The sequence below is a fragment of the Vanellus vanellus genome, assembly GCF_965231255.1.
Source record: "Vanellus vanellus genome assembly, chromosome: 2".
In the NCBI taxonomy this organism is placed as follows: domain Eukaryota; kingdom Metazoa; phylum Chordata; class Aves; order Charadriiformes; family Charadriidae; genus Vanellus; species Vanellus vanellus.
In genome coordinates, this window is record NC_138906.1 from 40657108 (window position 1) to 40677460 (window position 20353).

Genomic DNA, 20353 nt, shown 5'->3' on the forward strand with positions numbered 1-20353 from the left:
ATTCCAGACAAAAAGTGTCCGATCTGCCAACGTTCAAGTTCACAACCTGCGTAAAATCCCCATCTTGCATCAACAGAATCGCTTAAGTACCTTTTAAATCTGCCTCTTAATTCAGTTGCCTATTTTTCAGCTGAACCCTTGGTTTTAAGAAGTAAATTAACTAAATAGTGAGGTATAAATCTGACAGTGTTCAGCCCTACCCCGTGACAGATTTATGCTCTGGCATCTTGCAGCCCCGCACGGTTAGGAACAGGAGTTTTACAACATTGTGGAGGAAAGATCCAGGCTTTTGAAGGGAACACACAGCAAGCCTCGCTTTAAACCCCGGAATGCTCCAAATTATGCGATTTAAAATATGACATCTTTATGTACAGAAAAGCTACCACATTATGGTTTTATTGGCACTCGTTTTGGACAACCTGCATAACTCACTGATGGCTTTGTGAGTAATGCAGTTATCCAAAGCTTATACTGATAAAACCCTTGTCACCACACTTACAGCATTATATCTTCTCCAGATACATGCCTGTGCACAAAAAATCTCACATACCAGGGAAAAAACAACATTTTAAGGTGCTGTTCGGTTATTTCTGCTACGTGGATAAGAACCAGATTAATTTATGTTCCGCACGTAATGTGCTCGGTAAAACACTTGAACAAGGTCCCGAAGGGAGTGACAAAGGCTCTTTCAGAGAGCCCCACGCGCACACCCCAGCAAAAGGAATGTGACACCCAAGGCTTTTCCTCTAAAACGCAGGGAGAAGCTAAGGTCCCGGTGCTGCGGGACGAGCGACTCCTTTCCTTTGGGGATTCCAATAATGAGGATACTGTAGAGCCATTTTGAACACTACTGCTCCTTAAAAAGATAAAGGACAAAGAGTCCCACCTCAGCTCTCCAAGCCTAATTTTCCATAAAAACTTACAGCAAGGGGTAAAACGTACCATTCCCATTTCTTTCTTGAAAGTACATTGCTCTCTCAGAGAAGTGTTCTCAATACAACTGTACTCAAATAGCTTTGTATACAACAATTAATACATTAATATTTACTACAAAAATATGTCAATACACCAGCGGTATATCTACATTTACATGAGATAAGATTGAACATAAATTCCATCATAATAGATTGGATATGATTCAGTAGCTAATCTTTCATACATTATTGAAAAGTTACGAATCTATTTTTATATAACTCACAGTTTGTGTTTTGCAAATTTTAGTCAAATAAATAAATTATGATATGGAGAACTTTTGATTAGGTAGAATCAAAGTGCTTTAAGTGTTTTAAGTGCTTCCTTTTGATAAACTACCTTGCAAACTAGAAGTGATTAATTGAATTGTCAGGTTGCACACGAGAAAAACCATAATCACCTCACTCTAACAGTGTTAAATACATTTTATTAGCGTAATTTTATAAATAACATCATTACTCTTTAGGAGAGGGTCAGTAGCTTTAGATGACTTTTTAAACAGAAGTAAACCAATCAGCCAGAAAGAAACAGCCCCAAGAAATTCACAAGCAGTAAGTTTTATTGGTAGCTAAAGTAATTAAGAGCCTAGAGTGCTTCGGTTTCTTGCTTTAGCATCAAGTACAATCAGAATTGCTTTTACTTTGCTACTAAAGATATCAACTTGCTCAAAGAGAAAGCACAGTTTAAAGTTTTGGCTTCCAATAACAACTTTCTTTTCCATCTTGCCTCTCTGAAGTACTTGCCCTCAACATGACAGCCCTTACGAATTCCCAGGGAATGTTATCAGGGGTGCTGCTCAGCACAAGAGAATCATTCCTTCCCTATTTCTAAATTTTCCCCGATCGCCCCACTGGCCTGAACATGATGTTGCTGCATCTCATGCCTTCTCTTCCTGATAAATAGGGAAGACACCTTGGTAAGAGGCGTAATTATGAAATATGCAGAGAAGATTAAAAAATGCAAACACTTTTCTTTTTTCTTGTGTTTGCAATTCTTAGTCCAGGTGACTGATCAGCAAGTAGTTGTCTTGACTATTTATTGAATAACGCATATGTTACTGTTCTATACAACACTATTATATACCTGTTTTAATATTAGTTGAAAGTAGGAACAATGGTTGCTAACTCGCCTTTCGCTGTCTCCTCTGAAAGACTCTGCACCTCTCCACCCACCCAGAAATCATCAGCCACACCACCAACTCCTGACCGCCCTCCAGGCCAGCAGCTCTCCTGCTGGGTCCCACAAGACTGGCAACGAGAACAACAGACTCAATGCGTCCTCCTTGCCAGGCTCTGCTCTCAGTGCTGGGAGAGTGGACTGCAGCAGCATCTCACTCAGCCCTACACAAAACTGGGACAAGTCCTTTGCCTCTGCACCACCTGGCCGGTGGCACAGCTTTGTCTTAACTATAAGAGGTGTCACTGTTCAGGAAGCTTTGCTTTATTCTGTATTATTTCCCACCATTTTCACAGAATCATCATAGAATGGTGTGGGTTGGAAGGGACCTTGAAGATCATCTAGTTCCAACCCCCCTGCCATAGGCAGGGACACCTCCCACTAGACCAGGTTGCTCAAGCCACGTCCAGCCTGGCCTTAAACACCTCCAGAGTTGGAGCTTCCACAGCTTCTCTGGGCAACCTGTTCCAGTGCCTTTCCACCTTCAAAGTGAAAAATTTCTTCCTAATATCTAATCTAAATCTACCCCCTTCCAGTTTGAAGCCATTCCCCCCTTGTTCTATCACTACATGCCCTTGTAAAAAGTTTCTCCTGTAGGCCCCCTTTAGGTACAGGAAGGCTGCTATAATGTGTCCCTGGAGCCTTCTCTTCTCCAGGCTGAACAACCCCAACTCTCTCAGCCTGAAATATTTTAATGTAATGGCTACTTAACTTGCATTGATACAATACTTGTGGGTTCTTAACCAAATCACTGGCCTGTGCATACGACACTAAAGAGAGCAATACTGGAAAGTGCATTGTGGTTGGCAATCTACGAGATCATCTCTCTCCTTCGAGTGATGACTACTGTGTTAACATATGATACTGGGGAATGAGAAGGATTTTGCAAGATTTCTCATTTGAAAAGTCTTGACTAGATGACTAATCAACCACTTTCCACGATTTTTTCCTGAAAATATTACTTGTGATATACAGGATACTTTGAAGAAGTATCTATTTTATGGTGGGGCAACTAACTGGTTAACGTAGCAGGGGAAATTGCAATGAACTTTGGGAGAGATGAGAAAGTTATTGTACCATGAGTACTGACCACATAGCCTTTTTATATTTTAAAATGCATAGGTGCCCTGGGAATGAAAGTTTTGAAACAAATGTACAAAAATGAAGAAGATTTTTAATTCATGGTACACTTACTATTTTTATGTGGTACTATGGCAACATGGTTATTCCAAGTAATTTATCATTAAACTCATAGCTGCCTGTCACACCTTATTCTATTAATGAAACACAATTACTGAATATTTAAAACAATAATTCTTAAAACAAAGCATGGCCTATCTCCTTGGAAAGCAAAAGTTTCTGATTTTAAGAACAGGAACATAAATTTATCATTAAACTCATAGCTGCCTGTCATACCTTATTCTATTAATGAAACACAATTACTGAATATTTAAAACAATAATTCTTAAAACAAAGCATGGCCTATCCCCTTGGAAAGCAAAAGTTTCTGATTTTAAGAACACGAACATAAACAAAGAACAAGTTAATATTGTGGCTTTTACATGTAAAATATATGTAATTGGTAGTTGTACACGTCCACGTTAAAAAGCTTAGCACGCAGTTACAGAAAAAACATCAATTTTTTCGAGATGAGGTGTTTAGATCACATCTAACTGTATTGTATTTGCAAATGGGGAGTTTAGACCACCAAAATGCTTGGGTTCATTACAAGGACTTGAATGTGGTTATAAAACCTGGGGTCAATTTGAAGATCCTGACACATTTTTCTTCATAAAAATCTATCTATGTTGCATTAAACATCCAAGATCTTAATCCTTCAGAAATTAAGGCAAATAGAAATTCTCTGTGAATCACTGTGAGTAAATGCATTTCTTTTTTGTTTCTCCTAATTCCTTTCCTCCCAGATGAAAAGACATGTACTTAGCTTTTCTGGAAAACCTTGTTTCCTTTCTCAGTCCCATCCCCTGTCAAGGCAACTGTCCTTTAAAGCGTAAGTGACCTTACTTGTACCTCCAGCTCATACTGCATTGGGATATCCATTACTCCAGAATTCCGATACTTACTTTTCATACAACCCCAAATCCCTGACGTATAATTGCGAATCTCCTGAAAAATCAGTCACATTCTTCATGATCGAAAATAAAAAGCAAAGAGCAAACAGTTGTTGTTCCCCCCCCCCCCCCCCCCCCCCCTTGTTGGTACCCCTCTAACAAAATGGACTCTGCACCCCGCTCAATGTGTGCAGGTACAAATTAATGAGCTGCTAATGCCCAGACACCGCCAGATCCCAACTTCTCATTGGCTGCAATCTGGTCATTAAAGAGAGGTAATTAATGCCAGATTGCACACACAATGCTAACAAACAAACAAAACAACCCCAAACCTGCTTTTCTCCTGCCACAAACCGCAAAACAAACAATACTGACATAACGGCAGCTTTCAAAGGACAGTTGCAGCTCTGCAGCGGCACCTCAGTTAATGAGTGTAGAGAAAAGAATTTATCTGAAGAAGAAGAAAGTGAAACTCAACAGCCTTTCAGGCACATGAAACTAGCTTGGAGAAAACTCTGAGACGGTGGCAGCTACTTAAGAAGAAAATTCAGCTGAAAAGAAACGTACAAAGAGTTTGGTTCAAAATTTCAGTAATGTGTTTTCCCCTTGTCACTTATTGCTCAGATTGTGAAAAGTGTTAAAAGCTGGAATGCAGATTTCTCCGACTAATCTTTATATGAGTGATCATGACCATATATTATTGCTTAAGTTTTCTGGCAGTACCTGTAATTTCAGTCATGACGAACTAATACGGCTTCTTTGAAATGTCATGTATGCTTCATCACGGGTTTAGTTAGAATTTAATATTATTATACGGCCACTTTCAATGTCAGCAAATAGCTTAAAATACAATGTTGAGAAAATAGCAGCAGCAGTAACTAGATTATTAGTGTAACTAACAAATTAATTCCCATCAAGCAAGTACAGTCACTTTCTTTCTTCTTTTTTTGAATCGATGGCTTATGACAAAAGGTGACTCCACTGAATTAAGCTCCTAACTAGCTTGCTCAACGAGCGGGTAACTCATTACGCTAACGTATCTGAAAGCAAACTTATTTTACAAAAATATTAAGAATAAATACAGCAAGACTTCAGACAAAGGATGGCTGCCAGGTTCTTAGTATGCAATGTAAAACTGTAATATTCTATGTAGTGCTTTAGTTTTGTAATAAGTCATTGTGATAAGGTTAACACTTCAACACAGAACAACATACAAATAAGAACACCCAAAGATGAAAATGACTTTGCTTATGTTGCTGTATTAGAATTTTATTTGCTAAAGGGTGAAAACAGATTTGCAAAATTCACAGTTAACTTAAAACAATAGTTTTAAACCTTTTATTCCTAGCCCTGGCTGCCTTCAGGAAGGAAAGAACATCTGGTTATTTAAGGAACACAATATGTTCACATTTTCTATGACTTTTGTTTCTAATTGGGTTTTTTAATTTTTTTTTTTATTTGAACAACTCTAGTTAGAACTATGTTTTTTAATCACTTTATATTTTTCCACTGCCCTATCTTCGTATCTCTACTTCTTAATTTCACAGCCTTGCTTTGAAAATTAACATGCTCAATGGTTTTGATAAGGAAAAAAATGAAGAAAATTAGCCACTCCTGGGCTATTAAATACACAGAGACACACCTTCAGTAAATGCTTTAGGATATACACAAAAAAAAACTTCCCTTATTTTCTCATTTCACATATACATAGTTTTAATAGCCCATTCTCCCATAAGAAGTTCTACTTCTATATTCAGAAGGACTATAAGTGCATAGAAGGTACTTTCTTATAAATAATTGAGGTAATTATCCATTCAAAGATTAGAAATTTGAAACAAATACTCTGCTAAGCAGGTTAACTTTATCACCCTATGCAAAGAAAACAACACTGGTTTGAGCTTTTCGTTGTACATTTTGCTAAGAACTGGAGCTAGTCGAATGCAGAAAAGGCTGAAATTCAATTATTCTGCACTGATCCATACTCACGCCTGTAAAATTAGTATCTCTCAGGCCCCCCTTCAGAGACAGGTGCATTAACTTGTTTTCAGCTGCTGCGGAGATGTGTATTTCTATTCCGTGGCACTGGAATATATCGGGGATGTGGTATCTATAAATGTCCTCTCATCCCAACTGCTAAGTGGGGTTCACAAAGCGAAAAGGAGAGCTGTTGCACGCATTAGATCAGCGGCAAGCACTAATTACTTTTCATATTATTGTTATTACTGAATAATGCTAGGCCTCTGCTGAGGTTTGATTCCACAAAAGGTCAGGAAATTGTATTTGTCTATCTGTAAGAAAAAAAATGCCACCTATCCTTTTATGTATAGCTTTCTTCTGACATTTAGCTTGTTCTCCTGGTGATAATTGCAGTGCAAAGAAGCAAACAAAACGCGACATCTTCATCAAACCAAAGTTTAGCTCTCCTGATAGTCCACAAGCCAAGTAAGGAGGAGATACCTGTTATGTCAGGCCAAGGAAGCAGAAGAAATAATGGATGTTATTAGACATACAAACGCAGATTATCTCCAGAATCAGAAGTTATGGATGGAAAGGCCGTATCCGCCGTATCCGGTCCATTAACTACTTCACCATTTATGACAGGATTGCTCCTGAAGAAACTTTCAGTTTTATGTCTATACCACCAACCTTTCTTTGTCCAAATACCCCACAACTTCCCCTCAGTGAGATTATTTGGTATCTACCTAGCTGTGAAAATAATCCCAAAGACAATATATATTAGCAAACCTGCAAGAGGCAGATTTCTGTTTGTCCCTGTCCATGATTTCTAAAGAGCGTTTCTTGTCCAGCTGAGATGTAAAGCTCCCAGGGGCAGAGAGCAAGCCTCTCTCAGATATTTGGAATAACATTAAACGTTCTTGCTATGTTCAACCAATACTGAAATAAGCCACTGGACCATGCAACGGTCTCCCACAGAAGAGTTCCTCGACTTCACATATCAAAACCCAAGCAAAATTTTGGAAGAAATGTCACACAGAACAACTCAGCCCTGGCTCAGGAGATCTAAATTGCACTGAACCAAATGTAATTTCCCATTAGAAACCAGAAGTTGGTGACAGAGAAATGCACAGGAAAACATCAAAGGAGAAAGAAAAATCATTAAGCACTGAATTCGTTAATCATCGCTTACAAGTTACACTACTGCCTAAAATCTCCTTGTCTTTTCTTCCAATCTGATTTTATCTGCTCAGGGAATAAAGGCAAACTGAATTATCTTTATGCAGACAGCAAAAAAAAGGTATCATAATCTTCCCACTTATATCGATACATAATCTGTGTACCGACTTTAGACTCCTACAGCACCCACGATGTCTTGTTAACTCTTCCCTTTCATTCTGTGGAATGAAAAATTTTGACGGTCTTGGAAATTTTTTATGTGTAGGTCTTATAGAATAACAAGACTTCCAGTTCAGAAATGCGTTGGATTGAACCAACATACGGTTAAAGACACATAAGCGAAACTTAAAATCATACCTGGGGAAAGATAAGAAACAGGTACTCAGGTCATAGTATTGAAAATATATTTCTTTCTCAGACCCGGAGCTATTTTTTGCTTTTAGAGTGATCCTTTAGAACAGTTTAACTTCCTTACTGTAAGAAGTCCAGATCTCTTTATGCAGTCTCAACCCAAAGCCCTGACATAAAACTAGAGGTGGCTGGGAGTCCCTTAGGGCTCTTCATTCTCTGGAAATCCCAGCTTCCTACCCTTCAGCGTATTTCCCAAGCGGATAAGTATGGCTCAGAAATAAGGAACAATCGTAACTAATCATATTTAAATTGACAAAACAACTAGCAGTCTGCATGAAAGAGCTTTAAGCACTCATTCACCCGAGTGAAGGGAGAACTACCTGAAAGACACAGTAAGATCTACAACCAGTATTTTTCTGAAAGGCGTTTAAGGCACACCTGAGAATGTTACTTTATAGGATGCTGAGGCCTTAACGAGCCTGACAACTTCATTCTGTCGGAGACAAGAGCGTAAGGAGCAGAGTAGTGATCAAGCTTCTTTCACAGGAAGTTGGTGGTTTATTTTTGTCCCCTTCAGCTGGTAGGATATCTTGTATACTGCCCAGGATGCTTCGGAGGAAAGCTGAATAATTAGTAATTATTCTATCTTTTAGTATATACCTTCACTAAATGACAGATTATGTACTGGATTTCACTTTGTATCTTAGCAAAATTTTTCTCCCTTTGTATCTTTCCTCTAAAAAATACTTCTATCTTGTTTTGCTAAGAGAATACGTAAATAAATGCCGGGCAGTCTGATTTCACAGTCTGCTGCTGAAATCTTAGGTAAGATTCCTGAGATCTAACATCACAAACTTTCTTACACACTGAAAAGATGATATACTTTACTTGTCGTCATGAAAGAAATCTTTGTGCCCGAGAGGAATGAAGAAAGCAGCTGTAAGGATGCAGATTTCTGCAAAAAACTGATACAGAAACAAAGAGAATTTTTTTTTCTTAATCCATAAAAGTGTAAACATTGGTACTGAATGAAATTTTGCAGAAGGCAGTCAGAGTGCAGAAGTGATGAATTTTTCACTTTCAAAGGTGACGTGCATCAAGAAGATGAGGGAAATCAGACCTTGCACTGGCAGCCTACTAATGGGATGTGCAAAAAGACAGTTCAAAACCAGCAGCACAAATTTTGCTATCTGCCAAAGATCTGAGTGCTGCAAAGATTATTGTGTACTGTTTCATCTCAAACACTTTATCCCCTGTACTGTGGATATCTGCTGTTTATTATAACCACACATATACGCATGCGGTCCTAAAACAGCAAGAGGTTCGCATTTTTTTTAGTATAGGTGAGTATATCAGAAACTGTATGCTAGTGATATGTAACATGCAATTTATGAATTTATACATTTTATTCATGTGAATCTTTTGGGGCTGTAACAGCAGACTATCATTTTTAAATGAAAACCATCACGTAACTCATATATATTGGGTGAGGGTGGTGCTTTAAGGATTAACAGTGATTAATCTGCAAAAACCCCATGAAAAAGGTCTTACAGATGAAATTGCACAGCAGTTTCTATAGAGCTTACTAGGTTTTTATATAAAATATTACTGTTTCCCTTAAAAGTATACTTCATTATGAAAGATGTCTGTATAGAATACCAAGCAAAGGTATTCCAAAGAGCATAAACATCTGCAGTTACCAGAGTACCTGGATAACTTTAGCAAAGTAGTAGGGCAGTATCCTTTAAAGAGTAAAGGAACTTGTTTCTACTCTTGGTTACCAACCCTTTCCTTTAGCTTTTTTGTTAGGTAAGAAGAAACTTGAAACTACAGTTTAGTCCCCAAAATGTAGGTTGTTATAAACTTCACAGTATTTAGAAAATTTTATTACAGAGATTTATTCCCTCTACTTACAAAGCGAGCATCTCACCTTTGGATCTCGGAGAAAAAGTGCTCTTAGGATAAGGGAGTGAACATCTCCAATAGGTGGATAATGCATCAGAAGTCCCAAACAGGTCTGATAATTACTTGAAATCACTAAAATGAAAATGGGAAAAAAAAAAAAAAAAGAGAGAAAAAAAAGTGAAATGTTACTATCTTATTTTGATATTCCAAACCAGTATCTTTTCCAGTAGATTCATTGCAGTTCAGATTCAGCTGTCTTTTCCCACATTAAGACTCTCAGAACTCAAGTAGCGCTCAGAGTAAAAGAAGATACTGCCTATAGCAAGCTTCATGACTACGCTTGGTCCGACATCATTAAGGACAATGCTAAACCTACCACTGACTTGATGTCATAGACATTTATGTCAGCTCCACACTTAGATCTCTGTATCTGTGTACCTGAAGCCTGCCTGAGTCAGTGGAGGTCAGGGCAATACAGTCCGTGGACCCAGAAGATCTAGTCCTACACTCTGAAATGGACACTGACCTCTCAGACGCTCATCTGCAGGCACCTAAATTTAAGTATTATAATTTGTGAGATAAATTTTACCTTTGGTCCTGCTTTTATGATAACTTTCCCCCACTCTGGCAATTCTTTGCTGAAATATGTTTTATGTTGTATTTATGTACATATATACGTACGTGCCCCCCCCCCAAATATATGCACATAGGTAAAATGATGACAACAACTTGCTTTCTCATAAATCAGAAACTATTCAGGAAATGTTCAGGAAAAAGGGAAAAGGCTAGATTAGGATTTCATAAATACTTAAAAATATAACGTACAATTAACTTTATTAGATTTTTTTTACTTATTCAGGAATTTTTCAGCATGCTTTGCTAAAGTTTATAATTGTATTATAATTGGGCTTGATGTTATCTGAATCTAAGTAAATGTACTCTATGGGTCTTTGCTGTCGTCTTCTGTTTAATTTTTTCTTTTTTTTTCTTTTTTTTTTTTCTCCCAAATCAATCTGATTATGAGTGCAATTATTAAAGACATCTTTTTAGGCAGGACTATGTAAACTACTTCATTTCTTTTGCACCATCTAAATCCAGGCAATCCATCTGCCACAGCTGTCAAAGCAATGCCTGTTAATGACGCTTGCACACTGCAACATAAAGACAGCCTCCAACAATGGTAATGGTAAATAATTTTTTAACAAACTTTATTATTCTGAGAACTTTAGCTGTAGCAACACATACTTTTCATTAATCAGGACTCTAAACCAGAAAGGATCATTGCAAACGCAAAATTATTTTGAATCAATAAAAGGCAAAATAAAGGACTGTTGTACGGACAGAAAGATTTAAGTGTTTTACTTTTTTTCTTTCATGTGAATAAGCCTCATATCCTCCTGTACCTTTCCTCCCTCAACAAGAGGATTATGGGGAAAAGATGCAGGACTGGGCAAAATGAATAATTATAATCTGTGTAGGGAACCACTTTATCATCTTCATTTCCGTTGCTGATCCGACAGCTTGTAATTTCATACATCTGCTTTCATTTGTAAAGCACTCACTTATCCTACTCATTCTTTATCTGTTCTGCCTGTTCTTTTTCCTACCCTTTGTTTTTCTTGTTCATATTCAGGTACCTGTTTTTTCTTCTTGAAGTCACAAAGCTGGCATAATGAACACAATACAATGGTCTCCGTCAGAGTTCTTTCAGAGGAGTATAATACGAGCACCACATAGTACATACCCAATCAAACTCTCATATGTAAAATCAAATTTAAGATACTGTACTGCAGTTATGATCATGATGCCTTTTTACCAAAGCAAATGAAAATACTGAAAATTGATAGTAAATTCTAAATACTTTCATAAACGATAGGCAGTAAGACCAATGCAATCCTCTTTTGAACAGATCAGTATGTGTTCTATTCTGCAATGTAAAATGGATTAAAATTATCCTTTCTTTATTTTTCCTGGAAGAGTCCCTTGCTGTCTCACAGATACACAGAAAAGTAAATATTTAGAAAGCTAATTTATTTTAATGGTGCAGACTTGACCCCCGACCAAAAAAAAATGGTATTTTCAACCACAAGACATTTACTCTAATTATTAATTTTTTGAAACGTGTAACAGTGAAGCAATTCAATAATGGAAAAAATTTCAAACTGTTGGGTAATGACCTGTGTCCCTCCTGATTACTAAAAGTAAAATTTTAAAACGAAACCTTACCATCCAAAGAAAGGTAAAAAATTTTAATGAGGAAGGCCTGCTTTTATATTTATTGTATCTGCACGGTTTTCCCCACATATTCAGCGATCCCCTTTTCATGTAGAAATCTTTACAAAAGAGAATGCTGTTGCCAGTGCTCTATTTGCTGGGGCACCTTGGGTTAAAGGGATTCCTTTGCTGAAACACCTCTTGGTACCCTTTGTTTCAGAGTGATCTGCATGCTGCCCACGAGCCAGCAATGTGCGCTCGCAGCCCAGAAAACCAACTGTATCTTGGGCTGCACCAAAAGAAGTGTGGCCAGCAGGTTGAGGGAGGTGATTCTGCCCCTCTGCTCCGCTCTGGTGAGACCCCACCTGGAATATTGTGTCCGGCTCTGGAGCCCTCAACACAAGAAGGACATGGACCTGTTGGAGTGAGTCCAGAGGAGGGCCATGAAGATGATCAGAGGGCTGGCGCACCTCTCCTATGAGGACAGGCTGAGAGAGTTGGGGTTGTTCAGCCTGGAGAAGAGAAGGCTCTGGGGAGACCTTACAGCGGCCTTTCAATATATTGAGGGGGCCTACAGGAAAGACAGACAGACTTTTTACCAGGGCCCGTAGTGACAGGATGAAGGGCAAGGGTTTTAAACTGAAAGAGGGCAGATTTAAATTGGACATAAGGAAGAAATTATTTTACATGAGGGTGGTGAGACACTGGATTGAGGTTGTCCAGAGAAGCTGTGGATGATCCATCCCTGGAAGTGTTTAAGGTCAGGTTGGATGGGGCTTTGAGCAACCTAATCTAGTGAAAAATGTCCGTGCCCATGGCAGGGGATAGGACTAGATGATCCTTGAAGGCCTCTTTAAACCCAAACCACTCTATGATTCTTCTCTCTTCAGGACAAAACATATAATATTCTCCAACAGAGTGGCAGTTTTTAAAAAAAAAAATGATAGAGAAAATAGCAATAAAACAAACCAACGCCCCTTCTCTGAATATGCATATCAGAGTTAAAAGGATTTCTAAGAATCAGCTGTAGGACAAAGTTTCCGGAAGAAGGTTCTGTGCAATACAAATTTATCCAGTCTCAGCAGTAGCTGGATGCTGATGAAGTCCAATGGTGAAATATCTTACACTGTGACCAGCTGCCATGTTATAAGCTTGGTGCCTCTGTACCTGTGCTTTTCCTTCACTGATTGGCTTGGCAAGAGTCACATCTGGATCCGACTTTTATTGTGAACAAGCTCTCACTTCTCCAAAGAAGAATGCTATTGGTATTTCTCGGGAAGGAGTGAAGAAACTCCTCTCCACAGAGAAAGCAATCTTACTGCCTTTTGATTAATATTTGTTATACAGTGCCCAGAGGAACATTAAATTGCTTTCTCCCTTCTGCTTTAGATGAGACTGACTTTTCTCTGCTGGTACAATAACCATTCCTGGATGCAAGCAGGAATAATAGTGGTGGAAAACATGTAAGGTAACTGTACATGCTCTCAACCAAGTCCTAATTTTCTGCCACATGTCATTTCGCGAAAGTTTAATGTTTGATGCCACCAATTCTGTATCCAGATGACTTCCTAATGCAGAAAGGGTAGGACTACTTCCCCTTGCTGCTTTACGCATGTTAATAGGGCCCCAAATCAAGTTAAACATAGATAATATGAACACCTTGCAGTACAACAGAAATAACAAATCAGGTCCTCTAAGAAGATGCTGTGGCTGCTTTATCTCCCTCAAAATACTCAGAGCGCTTTTAGATAAGAACAAATATATCCTAACAATGGCCGTAGCTATTATTCAAGTAGGAATGTGATAAAAATATGCTTATTCTCACACTGAGCGGTCAAAATTAGCTCCTGTTGGAGTAATGACATTAGTTTACTATGCAAAATACAGACAGTACTTCCAGGTTTGTTCACTTTTGTCCTTATTGAAGGGAAGTATATAAAATATATATATTTTTGCATGGCACCCTACCCTCCATTCTGATTTCATCAACAACTGCATGCACATCCATATTGGTGAAAAAGAGGTAACATATTTGTGCTTCTGAATTGACAGGATTTAAAAAAAAAAAAAGGGTTGTTTTGCATGAATTTTTCCAAAGAAACCAAGAAAACAATTTATGAAAACTCATAGGTACTTTGGTACACAACCCTACACTTGGCTTGTGAGGATTATCACTCCATATATAAAGCTCTGCTTGGATACAGATGTAAAACTGAACAGAGCAGTTTACAGAATGGCTTTGTACATGATTATGTATCTGCAATCTCTAAAATGTATAAACAATAATCTAATAATCTAAATGTTCCCTTCTCCTTGAATAATATATTGTTTGAGTAACAGAGGATTTCAAAACTGAAATAAAAACAAAATGAAAAATATAGTAGAAATAATACTTTCTTAAAATCATGTCCTTGAGAACATCATAATAAAACACAGAAAAAAACCCATCAATTCCCAAATCAGCAACTTCTCCCCCATCCCCAAATGTGTTGGTATAAAGGAATCTGCATAATTTTTAAACTTTCAAATGCTTTCAGTACTGTATTATTATCATTGTTTATGTTTGACATTTTTATAACATAACATCGTAGGAGCTCCATTACTATTTCTATTGCTTCAAAGTTTTTAAACTGAAAATTTCAAGACGGTTTATTTATAGATGATTAACATCATTGGATGTTTTAAGCTAACATTTCCTTTCACCAAATAAAACTTAGAAACTTATTTTATTTGAAAATGTTTTAAAAAATATTACAACAGAACTTGGAACTCCATTCAAAGCTCAAATATTACCAGCAATAAAAAATATGGAAAAATGGAAAACTTCTCTATTACAGCTATATAAGAAAAGCTTTCTTTTATCAAGCCAAGAATGGTGGAAATCACCACAGTTTGAGCTTGACTTTCAAAATATATTCAACTTTACAGTATTTGACTATGTATTTTGTCTCACCATTATACTATGAGTAACTAACTAGGTCCAAGTATAGAACAAAACTTACTTATTACAGAAACAGTATTTGTATGAAGTATTAGCTGTCCTGATGAGATGACTTTACATCTCGTTTGGGCAAAAGTACTCCACTTTAAAGCTATTTACTACTTTATTTACTAAGCCTAGGGATTTTAGAGAAAAGAGGGAGACCGATTTCATACAGATGCCTAGAACACATTTTTAGCTCAAGCTTTTTAGTTACCTCATACTGATATTTGCACATGAGCACCACAAAGCAAAAGAAAACAAACCCAGAACAACCTTCCCTCCCCAAGAAGAGAGACGGTGCTTACACACACAGTTCTAAAGTTTTTTTTTAAAGGGAAACAATGACACAAAATAAAATACTGACGTTAAGAAGCATTTTTATGTGCATCTGCACTATGTACCTATACCAAAAATTTTAAGATTATTTCAGTTTACTGCACATAAACAAGCCAGATTTAGATTGCAGAACATAATGACCTGGAATCAGATCATCCTGAAACAGCAGCATTAATTTTGCAACCTCTAAACTGAATTAAATGTCCACTTCTTTAAGAGGAATGTAAGGTTGCTCTATATGCTGCATGTTTATTAAAAAGTAATTAAAAAACCACATGAAGGCAGGCAGTGGAACGACAGTACGTGTAAAGTACATGCACGTTACGTTTTCTAGATTGGTCCCTAAAATAGGAACCACAGATGTTGAAAACTTCATGTATCCTAGAATACAAAATTGTGTCAAATATGTGACCTTGCTATAACCTAAAGATTACAGATTGTATATAATTAACTCTGAACAACATGTTATGGAATTCATATAGTTAATGAAAGACATGCATCTTTCTGCAAAATGTATACTTTGTTCCAGCAAAGTTGTATATAGAATTTTTTGCAAAATAAACGCCTCGATTAATCATTACATAGCTTCCTCCTCCCCTTCAAAATTATATAAGCTAACAACATTTTTGTGATTTCACGTTTGTCCCAACCTAATGTATTTATCGGTCATCACTAACCCATAAGAATTCACCTTTGCACATATTTCAGGTGTACTAAAATAAAATAAAACAAAACGATCATTTCTTAAAGATGCCACTCTTGCATGGAATAAACATATTTTCGATTGTTACTCATCTCTGCATTTACATTTCCTTCAAGATATATCTTCGCAAATTATGAGTCATTGTCTTGTGCATTTTCACATTTTTTAGAGCAGAACAGCATAAAAATATTGCCAGTGTCGAAGGGAGGCTTTACTCAATTCATCAGCTTGGTCAGAAGGTGGAGCTCTATACATACCGGTATCACTTACTGCACAGGAAATCTGCAACTCCACATAAAAACACAGAACTACTCAGAAAACAAACCTGCATTTAACACCAAGATACAATTTGTTTCATCAATACAGCAGGCCATGTCTGATAATAAATGGCTCCTTTCCTAGCATTTGGAATGATTTTCAGTACGTTAAAAACGTCACAATGAAATATAGCATTTCTTACGTCCTCTTTTGCTTTGAAAAATAGCTTTGCATTCTTTTTAAAAGACCGTAATATAGTTGATACTTACAGGCATCTCTAATATATAACAACATGGCTACAAAAATGTAGTCAACTAAATTCAGAGTGATACTGTCAGCAAACAGAGCATCCCAGACAACCAGGAGGTCCTGAAGAGGGAATTCACGTCCAAACAGGAGCCTTACCCATCGCCTGAAAGAAAAAGGAAAAGAGGTGATTTGTATTTCTCCGCTGTGCCAAGCATGGTAAAGTGAGGATACGTAACCCAGGATCTACGACAGTCCAAAACATTTTACCAGAAAATTTTGCAACGCGTGAAGATCTGTGATAACCACTTAACTAATCGTATTTGTGGAAATGTTACTGCATCTACATTGAAGAAGTCATACATTACAGACTGTAGAAGCTTAACTGACTAATATTATTACATGGGTGAACCTCAAAGGACAAAACATATCAATCCTGTACACCATATTTTGGGGCATTTAATGTGATAGTCATCTAAGACGAAAGTGAGAAAATGTTACGCAAGAATAGCCTGGAACAGCAAAACCAGGAGGGTGAAGCCAGTGGTTTATGAGAAGCCCAGAAAAGCCCAGTCAAGTGAAAGCCAGTTCAGAGGCAGATGCCCCACAGCAGTTAAAACGGCCCGGGTCACACTCACTTTGACGAGGCTTCTTCCCTGTTACTGATGACAGTGTTTGCAGTTCCATGTAAAATACGTTATGGATGCTATTTTGATTCAACCTAATTCAAATCTTTACCAGATTTAGTGATAATCTGGATGTAGAAGATACTGTTAATTCCTGTTCATATCTGTGCTCTTTTTATACCTAGCAAAATGTGAAGATCTGTCTTATTACATGCAATATTTGCTTGAGGCTGGAAGCTTGAGGTGCAGTAGAAGAAATTTATTTCTTAAGATTTCTTATTTCCAGTTCTGGTTCTTACACTGACCTGCTTGCCGACCTCAGGAAAGGCACTTCCCTTTCCTATTTCAGAACAGACCCACTAGCTTTGTACCTTTTTAGGTAGGATTATCTAAGGTTACATTTGAAAAAGCTAAAGAATAGTCAGTAACATTAATCCTGAAATAGTTATTATGAAATGGACTTAAAAATAATGACTTACATTTTTAGCTGGGATATGCAAATTACTACGCATGTGGAATCTGTTTATTCAGTGGCAAGAAAAGATTGATTGCAAATTTCTGCTAAGCAAATTAAGTCATTCTTTAAAACTCACAAAAATTTCTAAAATGGCAACTAGAAATTTCATCAGGATTAGTTTCACTTGTAAGAATTCACGCTTAACCACTGTTGCCCCAGAACTCATTGTTGGTTTAAGGCATCTGTGGTTTTTTTCCTGATTCCACTAATAAAAGTTCATTTCCAGACAAATGAATTCCAACACGTCAGTTGAGCACAAGCTTTTAAGATAGCAACAGTGTGTACAAAAAGACTCCCTCTTAGAAAAGAAATTCAAAGGGACTGTTTTGTGAGTCAAGGTTTTGTTCACTTAAACTTTTATTGCCCCCCCCCCCCCACCACTGGAGCCATACGTATAATCTGCAAAAACATCCATGTTACAGATTTAGAGATCACTACACAGATTTTTTTTTCCTGTGCAAGACATGTTCCCTTTTAAAGTGAAAATACACGATTTCCAAAGACAGCATCATCTCATCCTTATATCAAACATTTACGTTCAAAGGTCTTGTAACTTTCTATGTCAGTGTAGTAATTATCAAAGTCACAGTATTAGCTCTGCCAAAACACAAACTCTGTGTATTTCTCTCTCTGATGAAACCCCTTTCCTATGAGGACGTATTTTCAGGGCTCAGAAAGAGAAGTCAGAAGAACCGTTAACGCAAACCCGAAGCTTAGCTAGTGCATTTAAGACCGCGTCTGTTCTATCTAAGGGATTTTGCCGTATAGTGTGGCACGTTACCCTACAGTGCCTAGCCTACAGGAGACGATTATCCTGTGGTGACACAAACATTACCCAAACTCTGCGTGAAGCCTATTACTTGCATTAACACCCCCTCCCACCTGTAAAACCACAACTTTCAAGTTACGCAAACAGATAGGCAAGACATTGCAGCTAAGCTTGAAGCATTTGAGCTGACTTTCCTTGCAACTACCCAAATCTCATTCAGAAGCCTTGCTAAAAGTCTAATACACTTCAAGGGAAAAAATACACCATGGTGTAATGGGATTTGTTATTAGTCTTTTATTAGAAATCTCTTTTGCTTCTTTACTACTTCATTATGCAGTGTTAATCGTTTGTAGATGCAGGTTTATTCTGCTCAAGCAGAAGTCATTCCTTTTTTTCTCCTGCTTTTATATTTTCTCCTGGGAAAATTAAATCTCGGTCCCCAGAGGTATCACGTTTCACAGATGTAGACTGCTGAAGAACAACTGGACTTCCTTTTGCAAACACAGTATTACCATTAATTATTTGAACCTCCCTGTCTTAAAGGGAGCAAGCAATTCATACTGTTGTAAATGCATATATACTAACTGCTCTCTTATTTTCTTCGGCAGCATTTAGCTCATAGCACCTATAAACTAAGGACCTATTGCCTATGAACCATACTGCCATATGGCAGGACTTCACTCAGCTTTTATATTCATAAAAAGGGATCTTAATTCCTTAAAGTAAGTGTCCACACTAAAAAGCTGTCTTTCAAACTAACATGTTTTTATTGCTTTTCCAAATATTTGCAGAGAATTTAAGACACACTTAATAATTGCTTTGGACATGATAAACCTTTTTTTTTTTTTTTGAGGTGGCTGTCTGTGGTTTAATTATTGTTCTGTCCTGTTAATCTTGCCTTACATCTGTTACACCTGCAGCCTGCGAGGCTCACAATAGTATAACTTTTATCACATGCAGTAATACAATAATTCATATTTTACCAGGCACACTTAGCAATTAAAATCGACTAACATCCCACCCCCCCATATTCTTTAAAGCCGTAAACACCAAGGTACTACTACCTACATTGTAGAATATGTAACTGTATCTTCCACTTATGATTCCTATGTAATTCATCCAACATTCTCAAGAGATCAGTAATTACTAGCAATAGATAATGATTCATTAATGACCTTACAATATAGGGAAAGCAGGAGAAAACTGTGCTTTAGTAAAGCCATTAAATAAGGCAACGATCCAGCCTTACCAGTTTTAACTAAAACCACAACCATTTTGACTGAGATTTACAGACCTATTCTCCAAGCATTAATAAAATTAACTTATGTTACATACATTTAGCTGGTTATCTTCTCTGCCTTCTTGGAAGACAAAGAATTCTTTAAAAAAAAATTAAATAAGCCTAAGAAATGGTTACAGACAAGGCAACAAGGCAATACGACGAGTTTAGGAGTATTTATGAGGACAAAACAACACAATGAAATCATAAAGAATGAGAAAAACGTAACACCAGGAAAGGAAAAGCATGGCTCTGAAGCTACTTTAAATTACTAAATCTAGGACCTACAACTTGTCAAGAAGTTGCCTAAAAATTCTACTGTAAGAGCCTGTTCTCAGCCATTTATACTTATGCTAAACTCAGTCGTCAGTACAATTTCCACTCCAAGCATCTGCTCAAGGCTTGATTCATTGGTACTATTCATTAGAACAATGTTAAAAAAAATCTGCTCATGCTTAACTAATTTTTTTCCCTAGCATTTCACTAAGAAGGTCTAGAATCAAAACAACAAGGTCTCTGGTATTTCCTTTTTGCTGCGTATATTAAAAAAGAAGGCCAAATTTGATAATTCCTTGGTTGACCTAAACACAGCAGAGTGCAGCTTTCCACAGAGCACGTCCTGTTTCTTCTTAACTCTTGCCACCAACCCAACGGTGCACCTGCCATCCTGTCCTTCACCCCAGCTGCATCCGCATGGGAAATGGGAAAGGTGCGTACCATCCACCTGCAACAGCTAGTGCTGCTTGGTGGATGTGGATGTGACGGCGGAGGATGCTGTTCATCCAGTTTCCAACGCTTGCAAGACTCACTA

General features: G+C 37.5%; 1 protein-coding gene across 1 annotated transcript in view; it reads right to left on the reverse strand.

Annotated features, from left to right (window-relative positions):
• The window catches only part of TBC1D5 (TBC1 domain family member 5), a gene marked incomplete at its 5' end in the record, with an annotated part of 192604 nt that overhangs the window by 65807 nt on the left and 106444 nt on the right, over window positions 1-20353 (reverse strand). Inside the window, 2 exons of the mRNA XM_082479097.1 lie at window positions 9637-9743; window positions 16375-16517. Of these exons, the coding sequence (XP_082335223.1) occupies window positions 9637-9743; window positions 16375-16517 (250 nt within the window). The remainder of the gene's footprint in view (window positions 1-9636; window positions 9744-16374; window positions 16518-20353) is intronic.